This window comes from Filicampus tigris, chromosome 20, assembly GCF_054856515.1.
Source record: "Filicampus tigris isolate MCC_2025a chromosome 20, RoL_Ftig_1.0, whole genome shotgun sequence".
Lineage (NCBI taxonomy): Eukaryota > Metazoa > Chordata > Actinopteri > Syngnathiformes > Syngnathidae > Filicampus > Filicampus tigris.
The window spans coordinates 9,265,603-9,286,127 of NC_141236.1; the positions used below are offsets into that span (position 1 = coordinate 9,265,603).

Genomic DNA, 20,525 nt, shown 5'->3' on the forward strand with positions numbered 1-20,525 from the left:
ACACATTGTATATAACTTTCACATTTATGCACATTGAGAGAACGTTTTAGAGAAAAAAAAGCTTTTTGTGTGCTTGTGTATTTTATTTACAGCTGCAGTGGGCCTTTATTTAGAAACTATGCAATTATATAAATAGTTATTCAATCACATATTTTTCAACATAGTTTATTATTTGCACAACCAGTCATTTCCTCTAATCGTTTTAATGATCCAAAAGTGATTTGTACAAAATCAAACCAAAGCAGAATATCATGAGTTGTCCCCCGCTTTTCCCCTCAGTGGTGTCTCATTTCTGTGTGATGGTGAAGGAGTTCTGGTCTATGAGCTTTCCAACTCTCTCCTGTAGGGTCTGGACCACTTCAACCAGTATGAACACATGCGTGTCATCCAGGTCCTTCAGGATGAACTTCTTCCCCAGGGCCATGGTCTCATCCAGGTATAAGAGGAACTGCTTCATGGCGGGGTCACTTAGAAACAAAGGCAAGAGACACGTTTAAATACTTCCAGTAACTCATAAACACGTTGACGCCGGTATAGTGGTCTTTTTACCATTCGACAAGGACGCCTTTGTGCACGTTGACCATATTGACTGGTAGATTTGAGACCTGTTGTAGGAAAATACAATTAGAAACTATGTAGCCGTGAACTACTGCCTGTAACCTAATGTTAGCCACAGTGTCTAAGCTCCTGAGGTTAAAGCGACGTTTGCCGTGATATTCCCATGGTTAGTACACGACTACTAACGCACTTGCATAGACATTACGTATAGTTAAAAAGGACTCATTTTACCAACCTGGAATCTGTTGTTATTATTCGACGCTAGCTTGTGCGTCTCATTGTGATGACGACATACGACAACGACGTAGGTATAGTTTCCGCCTCGTTGATGTATAGTGCGCATGCGTTGAAATGTGACGCTATGATAATCTGCTCAGACCACGACTGCGCATGCGTACACTTTGAGCGCGCAGGGTTTTTTTTGAGCGCGCAGGTGTGTTGTACAATTTTAAATTGTACGTTAATGTCGGTTGCAGTGAATCTAAAAATCGACAAAATGGTCACTTTTACAGGTGAATATTGTCTTGTCAGGTTTCTGAAAATATCTGAAATAATATTTTAAAATTCTATTTTACTAAGCTTTACAGTATTTGAGTTGACTGGCACAGTTAGCATGCGAGCTAGGCTAAACAAGTGCTAAAGCTATCGAAATGCTTGTGAAAAGACTAATTGAGACCTACAATTTAACACATTTTATTCTCACCATTATTTGTGAAATGTGTGACAGAAAAAGAATGAAAATAAAAATGCCTTGGAACAGTGGTAGCTGAATATTGAATGTCTTGTCAGGTTTCTGAAAATACCTGAAATAACATTTTAAAATGCTATTTTACAAAGCTATATTTGAGTTGACTGGCATGGTTAGCATGCAAGCTAGGCTAAACAAGTGCTAAATTCAGCTTCCAAAATGCTTGTGAAAAAAGTATCTTCATAGAAGTGACTTAATTGAGACCTCTAAATTAACACATTTTATTCTCACCATTGTTTGTGAAATGTGTGACTGAAAAAGAATGAAAATAAAAATGCCTTTGAACAGCGGTAGGTGACGTTTAAACATCAAAATAGGCCCCTAACTAAGCATAAATAGACAATGAAATCCAAAAGTCTAATGTTGGTCATAAATACTTAGTGGTAAGACAGTGTCATGGTAAAAAAAAAAATACTTAAGAATCATGTGTTAAATAAGCTGGTAGGCCTAAGTCTGATTTGAGAAAAATAAAAGCACAGTAAACTTTTAAAATAAGCTTTGAAATCCACTCTGTATTAGTGAGAGATCAGCATCCAGTTTTCTATCACCACTGGCAACTCTTCACTGTTTTTTTCTGGTTACTGCTCATCATTCATGGTGAGGAAAGTCAGGCATGATGATGAGTTGTGGTTCATGTTTGCTTGGAGTGTTAAACATAGTCGTCAGCGGCCAATGGAACTGCGCAGTGTTTCTTGGATGAACCGGAGGCTGCGCTTGTACAAGAATGAGTCCTTCCTCTCTGGCTTGCAGATGCTGAGATGATCCACGTCCACTTCAATCAGGTCCCCGATGCCGATATCTGGAACCACAACAAGGCCAGGCAAGGTGAGAAGGAGTCAAGTTATGAATAAGTGTTTGTATTGATTAAAAAAAAAAAAAAAGTCGGGTCTGTGTACTGCTTGATAACCCCCCAATTGTGAAATTAACCAAACTTTTATATTCCCATTTTGTTTTGAATTTTTAAATTCATAATATGTCCTTTAAATAATACAAGCTGATGGTGCTTACTTGCAGACTGTGCTGGCACCACCAATATCTTGATCATAGGACCAATGTTTGTAGGCAACGTCTCAGCAAAGCTTAGCACCTTGATCTCTTTTTCTTTGGCCATGTTCAAGAAGTTCTCATTCAGGTCACGGAGTGCTGGAGAGTCTAAAAACATCACCTTGTGTTACATGTAAAAAAAACAAATGAACTATTTTACATTTAGGACCTCAGGGTTGACTTTACTCACTGACCTCGGCACAGCTCTCTGACCTCGATTGAGGGGAAAAGCAGATATCGGACGTTGACGGAGTATTCCGCCATGAAGGTGCCGTGATGAGGAACACTGTAGAACAAAATGCCCTTGGTGTTCTTGAACAGATCCTTCATGTCTGGGTCCTCTGAGGCGTCGATCAGCATTTTTTTCACAAGCAATCCTGACAGAGAAATTAATTACAAGAGCAGAGAAACTGTCTGTTATTTACAGTAATGTAATTTGAAGCATGATTCTACTTTTAGGCTGTGTAATTTGGTTGTTTGGTGCGGACCAAAATTGAAGATGTCAATGTCACGAAAGGCCAAACCACACCATAAGGGCTGCCAAGCAAAACCTGAGAGCTCCATCCATCAATCAATTTTCTGAAACACTTATCCTCACAGCAGAGATTGTTTTGACTATCACTCGATATTTGAACTCGAGCATACCTCCCATACTGTGAGCTACCCAAACCACCGGCCGGTCTCCAACTCCCGCCATCTTAAGCTTTTTGAGCAGCTCTTGACTCCTGTTGGCCAAGGACTTTCTGGGGAGAGACAAATATAGATAGAATGAACTAGCTAATCATTTGGAACCACGGTATTTCCTCATATCATCGCTGTCATGTGAAAAACACTTCTCCATTTTTTTTCATTTTATTATTTTTACATGAATGGTGTTTCCGCGTTACAGACCTCGCATTAATGTGAAAATTAAAAAAAGTTTCCAAAATTGGAGATAAGTGTTTTTCACAGGACAGCGACGATATAATTAGCCAGTGGCATTTATTCACTCAACTGAGAGGAGTGGGCCATCACGGTAAAGTGTAGGGAAGAGGCTTTTATTGGTCAAATGCATTTTTGTTTAACTTATTTTTTTCCACCTAATGGTGATGAATGGATGAACGACACGACGAGACTTCTGACCTCTGATTCTCAGCAGGGCACTTGGCCATCCAGTCACTAAGATGGCTGTCGTATTCCACTGTTAACACCCTCAGATTTGGACAATCTGCGGCTAACCACGTCTGCTCATGGACAGGACATCACGTTTCCACATCAGTGCAAGGACTCGCCAAACACGAGCAACACGACCTATTGGGTGTTCTCACCTTTGGCCAGCACTCCGTGTAATCATCCCCGCAGTCTTTGTCGTTCTCGTCTTGTAACACACTTCGATCCCTCTGGCGCCACGTCTTAAATGCCGCCCCCAGGATCCCGTGGATGAACAGCACGTCCGCTTTGATCGGCTGGCTGCCATCGGGGACAAAACAGGAGTTGCTTTGGAAAACGACAACACAGTAACAAAGAATTGAAAGGGGAAGCGAGAAGTGCTTTCCTACTTGCCACGTGTTTGCGGGTGGAGGACATAGACGCCGTCTTGGTACTTCTCCTTCACCGTCTCCCTGTCCAAGTTGGCCAGGGCACGAGCCGCGTGGGAAGCCTCCATGACGTGGGGCGACTGCACCATCTCGGCCAGGACTGACAGCCACCCTGAATGTCGGTGCAAAAATGAGGAGCTTAAAACAAGAGATTCCAAAACATCTCAATAATGCATAGCAGCACTTCTTTGTCATTTACGACCGTGCATTTGGATTTACCTGACTGCACGATGGCCTGGTGAACTCTGTCGTTAAGCGCCAGGTTGCCGATGATTCGCACAATGTTCCTCTGTATGTTCTTGGAGTCTCGACGGAGCTGATAAACCCTTTGAAGGAGCTGCAGGCCTCCGTTGGACACGATATGGTCACAGTGGCTCCTAACCTGCGACAAGAGGCGTGCTTTGCTTGTTCAGGAGGTTTCCATGACTTGAAGTGAAGGTTCTCCTTCAGTACCTTGGAGTGCTGCACCAGGGCCTGTAGGCAGAAGGACTCCACTTTCTCAGAGGGAACAGACGTGAGGCTCTGGGCGTAAGGCAGGCCGTTGCCACCAAAACACCACAGGCCACCCTGCAGCAACATTGGAAGAAGATGAGCATGAACATGATTTGGGCGACGAGGCTCAGTGCAGAGCTGTCGTTACCCTCTGCGCGGCTAACGCCTGAGTGCTTTCTCTGAGGGCCAGTGAGGTGAAGTACTGAACGCATTTGTCCACTTCGGACTGCGGCAGGGAGGCGAGCAGCTGCCTCAGACCATCCTCTGCTGAGAAAGCCTGTCAAGCAAATTTGGTCAATTTCATATCTATTCACAAAATCGATACTATTAATCAGTCCCCATGTGTGCCTGTTAATTATTTACAAATTACACTGGTCAACTAATTTTTACTTGTTCTTTTTTTAAATTGCAAATTCCTCTAGGTTATATTCTTTGTGGTGATTACGAATCTGCCCTCATTTCTTTTCTCTAGCAAATTAGATTTTCATAATTATAATGGATGGATGAATATATGTAAAATAATTCTATATTTAGTTGAAATGTCATAACTATAAATTACAACGCATGGTATTTTTACAGTGTTTTTCAGACAAATATTTACTGTGATTATCACTATCACTAATTTAGGTTTAGCCAAAAGTAGACTACAGCAAAACAACAAAACTGCAGTACTTGTGTTGGCCCAGGTGTAAAGTAAACCTAGAGAGGCGCTGGGCTGATCATTTTCCGTGGCGATTCTTACATCATCAAGGTCAGGGAGTGCAGGCGGACGCAGGAAGAATCTCAGGTCTGCTCGAGGAGTCCGAGCAAGGCCCACTGCGGTTCTTTGGTCTATCACCTGGGCCGCGGTCTGATACTGGTAGTCTTGATCATCATAACCAACATTGATCCTGTTACAGGATGCGGTCCATGTTGTTTAATACAACAGCAATGCATGTGACCTCACCGTGCCAGTGGCAATTGTCCGCCAGTTCCTGCACAGCTTGAATTCTAAGAGCACGATTGTCAGACTGCGTCCGCTTCAGCAGGACCCATAAGGCCACCTCGTGCGGGTCTGCATCCACGTTACTGAGCCGTTCTAAAAAACAAACAGACAATGTAAAATAAGTAATGTGTAACAAAAAATTTAACCACAGTACATCTTCCTACTGACCCTACAGAGTCTACAGAACTACCGTCAGATTACCGCATCTAGCCATTAACAAACCTTGCAAATATTGTGTCATCCACCAGGCAGCTGTTTTTTAAAAGATACAAGATTAATGTATTTTTACTGAAACCATCAGAGAAAGGTTCATTTATATTAATTACATATTGTGGCTGGAGTTTACAATAGTACATTACCACATATTGAGCTCAAAGTATTTGTAAAATGTTACATTTTTTCATGATCACTATCCAAAATTGAAGCATGTATTTCTTACCATCTAATGACCGCAGCAGAAGCCGCGACGAAATTTCTAGAAAGCGCCTTGCCGCTTTGTGAAGTTCCCTCCTTGTCTTGTGTGTGAGCCCTGAAAAATATCACCCCGCCCCAAAAAAGAAGTCACTTTAGTTTGTTTTAAATATAAACATTTGTTTATGATGATTGCCAGCTGGTAAGTGGGCTCACTTCCTCTGAGTATACCTTGACCAGGGGAAGTGAGAGAACAGACAGGAAAATACAGTTGAATGAGGAAGCAAGGAGAGGAAGTGATGACAGAAGATGTCGCTGAGCACCTGGTCAAACTATTGTGGTCATCGCAGAAAAAAAAAAAAGTGTCACGCCTGTCAGAATTTTTACCATGTACCAGTTTACTTACCGGGTGATGTGGGTCCTGTTGTGTTACCAGAACAGATCAACCCACCGCTCCAGGCAAGGCTCTCTCATTTTATGATATTTCATTTTATGGATTTAAAAACGATGGAATACCCACGAGAGTCTCTACAAATTATTCACAAATCACCAAAATGAACAATAATAATTCTACCTGCAGCGAGGTTCTCCTTTTCATCAGAGGAACTGGCTTGCAGGTAGATGTAAGACTTGTATTTCTCCTGAAGAATTGCACTGGTGTCGATGGTCACCGCCTTGTCCAAGGCCACCACCTCGTACGTGATGAAAAGGCAGCCTCTGGAGAAGTGGAACCATCAGCCACAAACCTCCAGAAATCCGTCAATTTTTAAATAACCTACCCGAACACCACCGCTCCCGTTACCTTGGCAACCTTCCCTAGGGAGGGAAAAATGGTTGCCACACATGCATTGATCTCCATATATACAATATCTTTCAATGGTAACTCACTTAAGTCTCTCCACCGTAGTGCCTTGGTCACGCCAGGCAAGCTGGCCGTGCTGAGTCTCCTGCATCGGATCAAGCGCAGTGCAGTCGCAGACATCCTCCAGGAACTAGGAGGTGACAAAAATATCCACATACACGCACATAAGCCAACACAGCAATACGGACATGTCATTCCTCTAATTGTGCTCGGGAATTATAGAGCATGTTCTCTTTGTACTGTTGAAGCACCGAGATCGTTCATGTTAATTCGTAAACGGACATTGGGAGGATTTTACGATGAAGAAGCAACGAAGAAAGAGACGAAGTGCAATATGTACAGCTTGATGTAAACATAGTTTCGACACGGCAAAAATACTAAATGTAGTAAACTGCCCCTTAACAAAAGACGTGACCCATCACACAAAGTAACATTTCACTGTTAAAACGAGCCTGCGTTAACCTAGCGCAACGTCAACTGTCTCACACGAAGCTAAACTAACTTGGCTGACAGCAATCTTTAAACTACCAACCCGTCCGACGTCGTCAAGTTTGGTCGCAAGGTGCAGTGAGTCTGTTCCACTTCTAATGTCAAATCGCGAAACGAACCCAGTTCTCAGCTGATTGTCGTTCTAAATAGTCACCAACGAGTTTTGCCCAGCTGATGCGGTGCCTATGTTGTTTCAAAATGTGTCGCACAAATAATACGTCACCACTGGAAACGCCTCCTACATGAATTTATGTGCGTTGATTATGGAAGTAAAATGTGTAGAAATACATTTTGTTTATTTGTATAAACATTTTTAAATGACACACGTGTGCATACTATATATTATATTAAAATCCTCCCACCACCAAACATAGTATAGCTAGATGAGTTAAGATTTTTTTCCAGTAAATTATTTTCGGACCAATTAGTGACATAAAAAAATTCCTGAGGCACACTGATGGTCTCTCTCAGCTCACTTGTAGGGACTCAATGGTTAACTGGTCAACGCGTCTGCCTCACAGTTCTGAGAGTCGCAGTCAAATCTCAGCCTGCTATAATTTTTCTTTGGGGAAGTAGTTGAGGTGTGGTGTGTATTTTTGGATTGTCATTCTGGTGTGTCCTTTCATAGCAAAGTCAGTTGTTTGATACATATTTTTATTACATTAACTTAACACAGTTATATAAACGTAGTCCCATAAAACTCATGTTTTATGAATGCCCCTGGCCCTCATTGCCATTCTGTTATTTTTAAAGTCAGTTTGAAAGTTTCGTTTAGTAAAAACTACTCTTCAAACACACACACATTTCTGTTTTCATTGCAGATTTTCCCCCAAAACATGTTTAAATGATCAAAATTGGCAAAACTGTTTATTAAATATCAAGACTATAAACTCATGGTGGACATGTTTGTATACTTTTGTATACGTATAATATGAGCTCATTAATAGCCTTGCTATGAGCAGCATTTTTACACAAAGTAGCATTTTCCTCATTTCTGAAAGTCAATTGCATAACATTTTTTGTAAGGCAATAAACTTAAAATTAAAGACCTTTTTTATAGAGGCAAAATAACAATTTTACTTGAATGGTCCCTTCCATGTAGCAGTTTGTAGTTATACAAATCATGGTTTTCAAAATCAATCTCCACAGTTTCAGAGAGCGGTTGGTCCTCTCTTCCTAGGTATGCGTCTCCTGATAGGCCCTAATAATGCTCTCATAAGCAGGAGGAGGGGTTTGCGTGGCCTGGAAACCCCTTATGCTGTCCCCCCAAAACGAGTGGGGTCTGGGCGGGGTGACGGCTGCGTGGGCCGATCCGGTGGAGGTCGTCAACGTAGGCGTGCGGGGAAGCGACGCCTGGCTCCCTTCTTCCGCCTCCCTGGCTATCTGGCTACAGTGGAGGAGAGGGTGGAATGTGGACGCCCTGAAGCTCGACTTGTGCCCCAATGAGTCGAGGGGATCCGGGGTGGATGTCTGACGGTGGAAGGTGAACGCGGCGGTGACCAGGCTGTTGTTGCTTCGCCGGTCGTGGTTGTTGCTGCTGCCGCTGCGGTTGAAGCCCGGGTGGTTTCGAGGGGAGGTGCGAGATTGGCGAGGAGGTGGGCAGCTGGTGATGCGGGCAGAGCCTGCTCTGCGCCGGGACAACCAGGTCAGTAACACGTAGACCAGGGCCCCCAAAACCAGGCCCACTGCCACAGAAACACTGAAAGCTATGATCAGGGGGACTGGAAAAAGAAGATATTGTTTAAATCACTGGTTCTCAAACTTTTTACACCAAGTACCATCTCAAAAAGCACTTAGTTCTTCAAGTACCACCATAATGACCAAGATTAAATTATAGTTTCGTCGTAGGCCCACGTGTTCATGTACAACGTGACCAAAACGTTTACAAAAATAGATTAGTAGATTCTTTATTCAGCCCGTAATAAACATGTTCAATAAACCTAACGCATCTTTTCGGAATGTGAGAGGAAGCCGTAGTATTCTGAGAAAAGGCAGGAGCACGCGGCAAACATGCAACCTCCACACAGGAACGTCGGAGCTGTGACCTCAGAAATGTGAAGCACACATGCTAAGCACTATTCCACCCTGCTACCATTTAAAAATGTTTTTTTACGTTGCGCCTCCCCTTAAGTCCTCTGGTGCTCTCTGTCCAACACTCACAAACTCTCCTTTCCATCCTCTGCTTTATTCGTGCTTTACTCTTCGAGACAATTTTGAAAGAAGAAGGGAGTGTATCACCACTACAGTTTGTCATCTTTTCCTCAAGATTTTGACCGCGATCCGGAATTATTTGTGTGGAACAGCCTTCAATATTTTGCAATGTTAAACAAGCAAAATTCGTCTGAATTCTGGCCAAAGTTACCTGACCTGAATTCTTCACAACTTCAGCCATTGCTGCTTTATCCCAAAGCAGGATTTCAACTGATTTTCAGCTGAAATGTATTAACTTTGCTTACTAGATGACTGAATTTGGTGAGATCAAACCCTGTCTCTGATATCCACGTATTCTCTCTTGGCCATATGATTTATTAATGGTTCACTTCTTTGTGACGGTGGTGCATATCCCCTCTAAAATTCCCCATTAATTTCTCATCAAACCCATCGGTCCACTTTAACACCCAAGTATGAAATTCATGCATTTAATAGCACAGGTTTCTGTATACATCAAGCTCTCTGTCCATCCACTAGATGATAGATCATATAAAATCTCTTTTTTTTTTTTTTTTTTTTCCATATTGATGGTTTTTGTAGGCCGACACCAACAAACCTTTCCCCCATTGCGTCTTCGCTTTAGAAGCGCTTATGGTGGAGACCGGAGAAAGAACGCGGCTGTTAAGTCCTTGCTGGATGACTGCCATGAACAACACATCAGTTTCCTCGCCATACACTTCACCATTTACTTTCAAAATCATCTGAAAGTTACATTTTGTAAGGTTGTTCACTGATGTATGCATTTAATGGTATCTTTTTAGTAAAAGTATTACCATATTACTTACGGAATTCCCAAGAGAGAAACAGTGGCACTTAGCACATGATAAGATAAGGAAAGTTGGTAGAAACTCACCAGCATCAAAAGACTGAACAATTTCCATAAAGAGATTAGTATTGTTTACAGCCATGACTTTGCCTGCAGTGTCATCAGAGGAGAAAAAAAACAAGGACCACTCTTCTTTCCCCCTTTGCCTGTCTCTTTTTACACACACTAATGGATTTCCCTGTCTTTCTGCAGTCCTTCTTTCCTGTTCTTCTCTCCTCCCCTCTCTGCGCGCGTGTCAGCCTCCCTCGGCCCAGAGGCGCTCGTGGACTGGCGGCTAAACTTTGCCGTTTGTCTTGTTTATGGAAGTGTGGAAAAAAAAAAAACCTGACGCTGTCACATTTCCTGCTTTTCCCTCTGAAACCAGCTCCAGGAGAGGCTTATCTTTGCCGGACAGAGATCCTGGCGTTGGGGAGAGGGAGTGTTGCTTTTCCTCACTTCCTCTACCATCATTTCCTTCTGCTTGATAAGTGTCACTCTCAATAAGTAAGCCAGCGAACAATCTCTTATACTCGATAATGAGTTTTAAAGCGTCTTTTAACTTTCGTCTCATACTTTCCAAACAGTGTGCCAGGTTAGTGGTCGTCTGGCCCTTTTTGGTGGCAACAAAGCCAGTAAAAACATTTATTTTGATAACCCTGACAAAGAACTCTGCAAACATAACTGCATTTTAAATCAGTGGGTGACAAGTCATTCTTGATACCGACATAGTCAGCACTGTCTCTAATCCCCTCCAGCTGAAATTCATCAGGGCAGACATAGGGAAACATGCTTGTAATCGTGTTGGTATGAAGCAAGGGCCACACTATTTAAGACCAGTTTCCTTAGGAAAAAAAAGTCAGAAATCTGCCTTAGAAAAACAAAATTAAGTACATTTACGCATACTGACATCATGGTAGTGGAATGGCCTGACAGAAGACTAATTTATGATAACGTAATACTTCGGTACAAAAAAAATCCAAACAGTGGCTTCAACCAATGCATTGTTAGCAGTCCAAAGAGGGGGGAATTTCTCATCAGTGTTGCATTAATTTACTTGGCATTTTAGTTCTCACCTAGATGCAATTTTTTAAAATATATTCAATATCTTCTTCAGTTGATTATGGATGCCAAAACTGAAAAATAAAGCTGGAGTTTGCATTACTCCCCCCAAAAAAATGAAAAATAAAAATGGTGTGACCATGAATGTTTGACAGTGGCGGCAGCAGCAGCATCATCATCATTAGTGGTAGTAGTCAAAATTCTCACCAATCATTAACTAACCATGTTCAAGATATACTCACTGGCTCAACATTAGGTACCCCGAATGCAGTCCATTAGTATTAAGTTCCATTATGGTCTGAGACCGGCATCTGTCTCTTTGGCATCGAGTCAATTTCATCACACAACTTTCTAATAAGCTTCTGCAAATTGCTGAGCACGCAGGAGTGGGGATTAACACACCAGCCGTCTCGCTTTTAGCTCCGCATAAGCGTTTATTAGATAAGCAAAAAGCGGCCTGATGTTAAAGTGTGCCACAGAAGGAAAACTCCCTACGTTGACCGACCCCTTGTTTGATTTCACCTCTGCTGCTCTGCTGCAGTGGAAACTCCTTTCTCCTTGGCTGCATCTGCTTGCTCCTGAGGGGCTCGCAACGCTAGAGGTCACCCTGAGCCAGGCTGCATAGGCATGAGCGACGCAAGCTCTACTGCAGAGGTTTGCACCCTTGAGCCAAATACATCAATATGACAACCAAACAACAGAATGTCATTTGTCATCATTTCATCTACGCACGGTACTGTACATGCAGTTTTACTTATTACCATGAAAATGTATTTTATTATCGTACTTTTTTTGTCAAAAGGGTGTTTTCTCCAGTACAAATGCAATCAGTGAAAAAAGGTACTGTTAGTGATAAAAAAATATACAATATACTGGTACTGTATATATTGGTGTACCACTATATCACATATTTTTCAGATAATCAATTTTCACCTGTGTTAAAAAACATTTTCAATGTGCTTAAAAAGTGTTAAAATAAGTTTGAATGTGATTACAGTATGTGGGAGGTTTATAATAATGCATAAACTATAAAGCAAATGGTTTCTAAGTTTTATTTCATTAATAATACATTACACAAAAGTGTGATTCAATAAATCCAAATGTTTTGGGGGGTAATTTAAGGCTTAGACTACAAAAAAAAAGAAAAGTGAATTGAATGAATGTGAATACAAATTTACTCCACACAAGAAAGATGGGTTCCGAAATTATAATCTAGAACCTCAGACCCGCAAAGTCTGTTGCTCTTTTAAAAACATATTAAACATAAAAAAATTCTTATAAAGCACAGAATAATTTTTGACTGGGTTGAAGTTTAGATTTTCAGTTGAAAGCGTGCCCTGTTAAACGCTCATAAAGAAAAGAATATATTTCTTACAGTGGAAACCGACAGCCGCCGATGCTACCTGGCCCTCGATTGGTCCTCATGGCGAAACAAGCAACACCCTTTTTGGTTGGACAGCAGGTGGCAGCGCATGCCAACCAGGAAGCGGTCCTGCCTGCACACACAAGTGGCTGTGCTTACATCATCAGCAGCAGCATCAGCAGCAGTAAGAGGAGGAGCTCCTCCGAGTCTGAGTTTTTGCAACAGGGATGAACTGAGGAGAAACAACAACCTGGCACTGAACTAAAAAAAAAAACCATTTCTGCGTGTGGGTTAGGGGGACGATGTCGGCTTGAGAGACGACACCGGGTACCTGGAGGAGGAGCAGCATGGCATCGCCGCACCACTACAGAGACTCTCCTCATGACATTGCCAATGTGATGCAGAGACTGCAAGGTAGGCGTTAATTGCTTACTCACAGCGCTCCGTCTCTTCACTTGCGGCACGTTTGGAGGTGACCTGCCACAATGGCATGACACAGCAGAAAGGTAAAAATGCTGACTGGAAATTCACCTTCGCTTTTGCATCGAATGTTACTGTTGTTCATACGACAAATACGAGTTTTATTTTAGGCGTGAAGTATTCCAGGACTGAGTATTTGGAGGTGGTATCCAGGTACACACTGACTCACAGGGAGTTGCTATCTTTAGTTTTGCTTCAGCTACAGTGGAAGGTCAACGTTCGTTTACTTTCAGCTTGTCATTGGCATTATATAAGAATGCACTGCACATGCTTATTTTTTCACATGAAAAACAATATTTATGTCATCAGATAATATAGATGTAATTTCTATAGGTCAGTGCTACTCAGTTATTTTATGTCGCACCCCATAAGAAGAAAAAAACATTTAGTGCCCCCCAACTCTCTACCGGAACTATAAATAGTATAATTTGTCTGTAAAAAATAAAAATAACTGAGTGACACTGCCACCTACTGTAGTGGATGCGCAATTACATTTTATTCTAGTTTTGTCACACGCGCGCCCCCCTTGGCTATTTGAGAAGGAATGGTTTAGGTACCTGCATCGCAATAATATCAATATTGCAATATACAACACTCATGTCGCATGTTTTTCCATTATCATGCTGTCCTACCACAATCTATCAAAACCTAAAGAAAAAAAAGTGACCTGTAACATTTAATTTGAAAAAACATTGCTAAAATATGTTTTAGTACTATTAGTACTGTTTAGTACTATTTTCCATGTTTAGTTTTTTTTTCGGGAGGAAGCTGGAACGGATTAATGGCAGCCGCGAACACCACCGGCAGTCATGAATGTCTGTTTGGAGGTGTGTGGGTGCACACTTTGCATCCCCCCGTATTGATTTCTTCTAATTTTAGAGGCTTTCCGCTTCCCGGGCTGTTCAAAGACAAGTGAGATACTTTGATTAAGACGCTAAGTGCAAATGAAACGGCCCCATGCGCAGCCCAGAACCGCGGTGGTGCGAAACTGTTGCATTATTTATGTGAACGTGTAACGGCACCGCCTCCCATCACCATGCGCCCTAATTTATCAAGTGTTTCCAGCCTGTTTACAGTTACAGTCTTCAGCCACGTGGGAGCTTCATTTAAAGTCTTCAAGGCGGTAAATTATATACATTGTAAATAATTCAGAAGAGTGAGTGTGGCTTGTTCACCAATATGTCTTACATAATTAGTCTATTAGCTCCGGGACACATGAGAAGTCTTATGGCTTTTTAATTACTGTCTGTCATCCCTCCCATGATGTGATGACTGTCGTTTCTTTGTGTTACGATGTCCATGAGGGTGCATATTTACACAAGTACACTCACTGCCCACTACTAGGTACTTCAGCACTGTCCAGAAAGATAGGGGGTTATATCAGACAGTAGCTCAATGTTGTAAAAGTTCAGAACCAAAATCCACCTCTTGCGTGTCACGTTGTCACTCATTTGCAACATATACGAAATCAATAAGTGGAATCATCAGGCAAGCAAATACATGATTCCTTTCGATGTCTATCCAGGTACACTGTGTTGTTAAAGCTAACTGTAATCAAATTTATTTTGTGCAGCTTGCTCTCATTGCATTGTGCATTTGTGGCAAATAGTGTACCGTATGTACTGTACTAGATGCATATCCTCACAGAAACCAATTTCATATAATTTTACAAATCTGGTCAGTCCCTATGTGAGTATGTTATTTTTTCTTGCTCTCTTTCATGATGCAATATGTACAAAAAATAAAAATCAAAAGTTGAATTTCTCTCTGGTGTAAAGTTAAGCAAATACTAGAGGACAAAATATTGTAAACCACCAGTCAATTGCTCTGCCTGTAATTCATATCTTTACTGTTGCAAGCATTACAGTGACCAAAGAATAAGTTATTTTATTCATTAAACATATATTTTTTAATTATTCGGCCCATTAATCGGGTATCGGAATTTTATTCTGCCAAATATCATAATCTGCGTCGGCTTTAAAAAAGAATCCATGTCAATTGGGTTAGAATGTTAATGGTTCAACAAACATGACATTTTTTTTTTTTTTTTTCCTGAGAAATAATGGCTTTGCAGATGTAATGTTTCCAGCCAATGCCAGCTGTATGTCATATAAAAAAATGTTTTGATGTGCCGCGCAGCAGATCGGAAAGCTGTGATGATTTTATCATCAATCAAGACGCGTCATCTAAAATCAAAGATGAAACATGTTGCGGTTCCCAACAAGTGCGCAGAAGAAAGAGAACATGTGACATCATTAGCGTCACTATTTGGTTGGTATTTGCGTGTTCATTTCACACCATTAAGTAGAGTCGGTGTTGTCTTTGTTCAAGGTTTCCTCACTTGCCTTTGTTCTTAAATTAGGTCATGTTTTATTTACGTCTTCCTAGGGAAACGTCAACTTGAGCATCAAATGTCATACCACCTGAGAGTTCTTTTATGTCATCCAACATACTTTAACACTGATTACCTCCTTCGGTAAGGAGGATGTGTTCTATCATGCCAGTGTTCCACATATCAGCAGCAGATAGCATGAAATAAGCCATATACTCCCTTCAGGGCTCCATTTTGGAAGCATTCAACAATCATGCTATGCAATATGAAAACAATCCAAACTTTTGTCCCATTTTTGAGAGTCCAACACACACACACACACACACACACACACACAGAGCCTTGTTTCTCCCTTCAACCGTCTCTTTTGCTGTACCTCTCTGCACTGAAACACAGCAATTAGTAACACCATATGGCAGAGAACGGCGAGGCCACTTTGAACGCCTCCCAGCCTGAACTCCTCCATATGCTGAGGAATTTGACTGTTTTTGTGTCTTTTGTTCAGGGGGGAAAAGAACACAACCCAACGTTTCTCCTATTTTCAATTTCTCGCCCGTTTCTCTCCCCGTGGGTGGCGGAGGCGTTCAATTTCTGCCGCTAGCTCTAAGCGACGTCTGCCTGCCCGCCCGTCAGCCAGATAAAGTTTACTGCAGTCCAATTTAGTCGTTCGTAAAGGACGTCTCGCGGTCTATTCAGGCTGCGGCGGCTTGTTGTGCAAAGCAGATTGACTACGTTTGAGTCTTCTGCAGTGTGGAGAGTGGCTTGCTGTGCTGGCAGAAAGGCCGAGGAGGAGGGGAGGGCAAGGGTATGAGCGCATCTGCAAGGTATTTCAAAGAAAATGACAAGATAGTAGCTCCGCAAGGTTTGGAGAAGAACTCCGCCTAGACCAAATGATCCTAACTAGTACCAAATTGTACACCTTCACAGATACCTGTTTTTTTTACATTTAAGGAGTGTTGTTGAGAAATGTAGTAATATGTAAACAAAAACATGTCATCATTAACCCTGTGTTGGGCACTCATTGAAATGTTTAGTAATTCACTCCCTCGCTGAGTACTGTAAAATACCACGTTACTTGACTTTCCATAGATTTTTCATGCTATTTCAAATACTGTTTGGTATATTGTTATATAATCATACTGCAGCATTACTAGCTTCTGTGGTTCATACTACATACAGTATTTTAAACAATGATCATGGTTTAATAGTAGTAATAAACACAATTTTTTTTGATTGATATTAAAATCACGATTATAAAAAACGATTATTCATTGATTTCAAAACTTTGTATTTATTCCACTACCAAATCTCAGTACTCAAAACGACCATCATACCTGTTGCCTATTCTCTTAGGCGCAGTGTGGTACCATGCATGCATGGAGGGCGCACTAAAAATGAGATGAGTAGAAGATGAAAGCTGCGATTGAGCTAGAGTAATGTTACTCGTTTTTCACAGTTTAGGAAGAGTATGTGCCTTTCAGTATTGTTATATACTGTCTGTATGCGTTTCGTGTGGATATTCGTTATTTGAAGGAACATCACTCTCGATGCTAGTTGGCTGTGAGCATATCAATGGGATTTTACATTTTACATTTACGTTTCTAATTTGTTCTTTGACAAATGGCTGATAGAATACATCAGCAGTGTTTCGGTTGGCTCATACAGAAGCATGCAGGGCCCGTTTTATACCCCCAATTAAGTTTCTTGCCCGATAATAGGTTTACAAAAGAAATAATTCACAGCTAAGTATCTGTCTTTGTTCATGCCCACTCTCTGTAAGCTTTTGTGAAGTAGTACTTTTTGCATGATCCTGCTTACAAACACAACAATGAAAACCTCCCGGGCAGAGTTACAATATAACAGCAACAAGAAAATGAAGCATAGAAGGAAAGCCTCCCTCCCCCGCCAAATTCTTAAGCCTCTGATTGCTGATGGAACTGGCGCAGACCCTCCCGACTGGCACGCGGCCAGGGTGCCATCCGGTTGCCAAGGGCGACATGACGCTTCGGCCGCAGCCTTCGAAGGCCCGAGCAGACGGTCACCTTGAGCCGTGCCAGCCCGGCCCGGTTGTTTGCGAGGCATTGCCTATTTATCGCCACGCGGCTTCACACGCAGGCAGCGACACAAACAACTGAAACGGCTGTGATGCATCTTTTAGGCCTTGATTGCTCCGCCGGGAGTGAGGCGTTTAGCCGAGCCGCTCGGCACATACGCAGCACGGCGAGGCTTGAAGGTCACATCGCGCGTTCAAATGAAGCCATGTAGCCTTGGACCTGTGGTGCTCTGATAGCACCCATGTTTCTGATCGGCACTTTGATGCCTTCTCTTCTTCATTTATTTGCAACTCCAAGGACACTGGTTGACTTCCAAGTTGTACTAATTCCAAAACGAATTTTCTTCTTGGAAATAGTGTAGACTAGAGTCAGTTAGTTTGTTCAAGGATCAAACTGTCGCCATCATCAAACAGGCGGCCTGGGCTGTATAATGTCAAAGTCACAACGAGTGCGCCGGCCATGCGCACGCCATGCGTCTGCAGTGTACACACGGCTGACTTTCCCTGAATCTGTGTTTGACAGTGACACCAGAGTTACAGCCCGGTGGCTGCAGCATGTGTTTAGGCTCCAATGTACCTCCATTAAAGCACTCGCCTGATATCAATATGGATTCTTTTGCCCTCCCCTTAAAGGCTCATTGGACTTGTCTGATTCACATTCTCCTTTGGCACGCGCGATCCCATTGTGTGGAATCCAATGGAGTGTCTCACTGACATTTCATGCTGCTTATCAGATTGTAATCTCTTTGAGCCCGTCAGCCATTCAAGGCTGGAGACACAAGAGCGCGTCACTTGGGGCGCCACACACGCATGCACATGCACGCGTACACACCAAGGGAGTCAGGGAATAGACTGTTTGACATTTGAGATTCCACTGTGCAGTGTGTGGGAATTGCAATGATGGGTTGTCATCTATTCAAATAGACTCAATTCATTTCTTTCATTTATGTTTTTGGCACAATTACATCACATTTAAGCTTTCTAATTTTTGGGCATTTTGCTTGAAAAGGCTCGCACAAAGTTTGATACCGGAAGACCAATTGGTCCAAGTTGCCAGTGATCTGCCCACGTGAGGTCAAATGACATCTCGGGGCCACACTGATGCAGTGAGACAGTTCCCCCAGAATTTCTTTTTATCTGCGATGTTGTGTGTCAGATGGGGGCACCAGATGGATTTGATGAACGTTACAGCACAATGTGCCGCAAGATAGCATCCGGACACCCCGTCTGGCTCCCCTCTCTCCCTAATACTTTGACTCACACGCTCGCTCTTATCTTCCCCGCCCAGGCACCTCCTTCCACCTTTTTATTTTTTGACTGTCACCGTGTGATTGGATGGTAGGAAATTTGACCACTGGCACTCTATTGAGCAAGATTTTAAATAGAGGTGGCGCCCTGACCTCTTAGCTGACCAGATAACATCTCGATTCCAGCATATGTGACTTTGTGGTTAAGAAAGTCATTCTTGGTCTTTGGGGGACACCTTTAAATCCTTCATTTTATTACAGTACTCTGCAAATGTCCTAGGCCATTATTTCTTGTTAATATTAATTTTTCACAGATGTCATTATGTCATAGTAAAACAATAAATAGACATACAGTTTGAAGGATTAAGGAAAGAAAAAAACCTTGTAGCGGGTTCATACATGAGCCTACAGGCAATATTTTTTTACGACCAAATAATTAAACCTAATATAGTAAAACTACTCGACCCTTTAATGGAAGGAATAAGGTTTATGTTCTCATGCATTCCAAGACAAAAGTAGATAAAAGAGCAACTAGAATAGCACTCAGTAATTAATAAATGTGTGTATTTATTTACAAAATTTCTTTATAGTAAACTTTGATAGAGATTTAGTACATAGAAAATGTAGTACAAAACATGTGACTTTAACCCTAAAAAGTAATATAATATAATATAAAATCTCTTTCACGGTAACTGAATTTGCCACAGCGGCCTCAGTGATTCAGTTAGTGCTGCTGACGCCTGTGCTTTCGCTTACTTAGTGGTCCCTGTAATATGTGCTGGTCCGCTCGCTGAACCTGGATAAAGAGCTTAGACTGTCTGACCCAGTCACACACACCCAAACACACACTCCATTACATTCACAGCGAGAGCGACAGAAGCAGCAAAATATATATATTATTTTTTACGGTTAAATTGCATCTCTGATGCTCTCAGTGCTGCAAAGCGCTTTGTGGATTCAAATGAGGAATTTTCACAGCTAAGTGTTAACTGATAGATGATTCTGTTGAATTCTGTGTTATGTGCTGTGTGTTTGTGCTGCAGGTGGGACAATTGTTTTAATGACTCTATTGTTAGCCATGCTTTCATGAACATTTGGACTTAATTTGTCAGTGACTCCTCAACACATCTGCTGGTGAAAAGGGAATGTCGGTGCTTGTTTCGATAATCACTTTGACTTGTGTGTCCCCACCACCTCTTCTCACCCTCTTTAATGTGTGTGTGATGATTTCTGAAATGTAATTAGCCATGCTAATGGGATGCCGTTTGGATTTCCGCCTCTTGCACTTCCACGTTGGGGGCACAAATGAAGTGGGTGGGCGAGTGTTGAGGCTGAATGGGTTGAGTGGAGGTGGTGAGTTGTTTTTTTTGGTTTTTTTGACATTTTGTGCTCTAAGAGCTCCGGCAGGAAGTGTAGCGAAGAGCCTTTTTTTTTTTTTTTTTAATTAGGCATTGTGGGGTGGAAAGAAAAGAGCCGGAATGTTGAGGCGAGCATAAAGACGTCAAGAGGAGAGCTGAAAAAGGCCCCACAATCTGTGTAATCACTTTGTACAGTGTATAACAAACATGTGCGCGATTACCCATCAAGCATATGATAGCTTTAACGGGCATGTGCCATTAATGTCCCACTGGAGAGGAAGATGCATTAGCACAACACGGAGGCTCTTGTGTGGCTTTGTTTTGTTCGAGTGACACTGTCTGCCACTGTGATTATGACCACAGCCATTCACACCTGCCTCATCTGTGAGTCACTTTACACGAGCGTAGCTGGAGATCAAATGTTTCACAGCCTTTATTGGGCCAAGGCACA

The 20,525-nt window shown here is 42.1% G+C and overlaps 4 protein-coding genes across 9 annotated transcripts in view; 1 reads left to right on the forward strand and 3 right to left on the reverse strand.

Annotated features, from left to right (window-relative positions):
* Nucleotides 1-149: 149 nt before the first annotated feature.
* On the reverse strand, nt 150-899 carry gtf2h5 (general transcription factor IIH, polypeptide 5). Its single transcript, XM_086019621.1, has 3 exons — nt 794-899; nt 550-605; nt 150-467 (listed from the first exon to the last, which is right to left on the reverse strand). The coding sequence occupies exons 2-3, from the start codon at nt 582-584 to the stop codon at nt 287-289; spliced, it is 216 nt and encodes a 71-aa protein (XP_085875747.1). The 5' UTR covers nt 585-605; nt 794-899; the 3' UTR covers nt 150-286.
* Nucleotides 900-969: 70 nt separating this feature from the next.
* Nucleotides 970-20,525, forward strand: part of syne1a (spectrin repeat containing, nuclear envelope 1a) — a 125,073-nt gene continuing 105,517 nt past the window's right edge. For all 3 annotated transcript variants that reach the window (XM_086019600.1, XM_086019601.1, XM_086019602.1), the window contains exons 1-6: nt 970-1,070; nt 2,057-2,131; nt 6,723-6,814; nt 11,783-11,895; nt 12,619-12,788; nt 12,900-13,018. The gene's annotated coding sequence lies outside the window, so the exon portion shown is untranslated. The remainder of the gene's footprint in view (nt 1,071-2,056; nt 2,132-6,722; nt 6,815-11,782; nt 11,896-12,618; nt 12,789-12,899; nt 13,019-20,525) is intronic.
* Nucleotides 1,236-7,377, reverse strand: serac1 (serine active site containing 1). 3 transcript variants are annotated; one of them, XM_086019606.1, is made up of 17 exons: nt 7,210-7,377; nt 6,704-6,807; nt 6,595-6,631; nt 6,390-6,532; nt 5,844-5,933; nt 5,366-5,497; nt 5,162-5,283; nt 4,568-4,696; nt 4,381-4,494; nt 4,147-4,309; nt 3,889-4,039; nt 3,658-3,799; nt 3,473-3,573; nt 2,996-3,093; nt 2,545-2,727; nt 2,315-2,458; nt 1,236-2,105 (listed from the first exon to the last, which is right to left on the reverse strand). In XM_086019606.1, exons 2-17 carry the CDS (start codon nt 6,795-6,797, stop codon nt 1,969-1,971), a joined length of 1,980 nt encoding a protein of 659 aa, XP_085875732.1. In that variant the 5' UTR covers nt 6,798-6,807; nt 7,210-7,377; the 3' UTR covers nt 1,236-1,968. The 3 variants fall into 3 exon arrangements, with proteins under 3 accessions (XP_085875732.1, XP_085875731.1, XP_085875729.1); XM_086019605.1 differs by having other exon boundaries at nt 2,315-2,471; nt 2,564-2,727; nt 6,595-6,807; XM_086019603.1 differs by having other exon boundaries at nt 6,595-6,807.
* Nucleotides 8,015-10,497, reverse strand: myct1a (myc target 1a). 2 transcript variants are annotated; one of them, XM_086019620.1, is made up of 2 exons: nt 10,231-10,497; nt 8,015-8,851 (listed from the first exon to the last, which is right to left on the reverse strand). In XM_086019620.1, the coding sequence occupies exons 1-2, from the start codon at nt 10,283-10,285 to the stop codon at nt 8,343-8,345; spliced, it is 564 nt and encodes a 187-aa protein (XP_085875746.1). In that variant the 5' UTR covers nt 10,286-10,497; the 3' UTR covers nt 8,015-8,342. The 2 variants fall into 2 exon arrangements, with proteins under 2 accessions (XP_085875746.1, XP_085875745.1); XM_086019619.1 differs by having other exon boundaries at nt 8,015-8,887.

What these genes read in the sequence shown, in the direction of transcription:
- gtf2h5 (XM_086019621.1), bottom strand. Translation starts at nt 584, where the DNA reads ATGGTCAACGTGCACAAAGGCGTCCTTGTCGAATG. An exon ending in AAAGGCGTCCTTGTCGAATG is followed by an intron (nt 468 to 549) that starts GTAAAAAGACCA and finishes TTTGTTTCTAAG; the next exon opens with TGACCCCGCCATGAAGCAGT.
- serac1 (XM_086019603.1), bottom strand. Translation starts at nt 6,797, where the DNA reads ATGTCTGCGACTGCACTGCGCTTGATCCGATGCAGGAGACTCAGCACG. An exon ending in CACTCCCTGACCTTGATGAT is followed by an intron (nt 4,697 to 5,161) that starts GTAAGAATCGCC and finishes TTTGCTTGACAG; the next exon opens with GCTTTCTCAGCAGAGGATGG. An exon ending in GGTCAGAGAGCTGTGCCGAG is followed by an intron (nt 2,459 to 2,544) that starts GTCAGTGAGTAA and finishes TGATGTTTTTAG; the next exon opens with ACTCTCCAGCACTCCGTGAC.
- myct1a (XM_086019619.1), bottom strand. Translation starts at nt 10,285, where the DNA reads ATGGCTGTAAACAATACTAATCTCTTTATGGAAATTGTTCAGTCTTTT. An exon ending in TGTTCAGTCTTTTGATGCTG is followed by an intron (nt 8,888 to 10,230) that starts GTGAGTTTCTAC and finishes TTCTTTTTCCAG; the next exon opens with TCCCCCTGATCATAGCTTTC.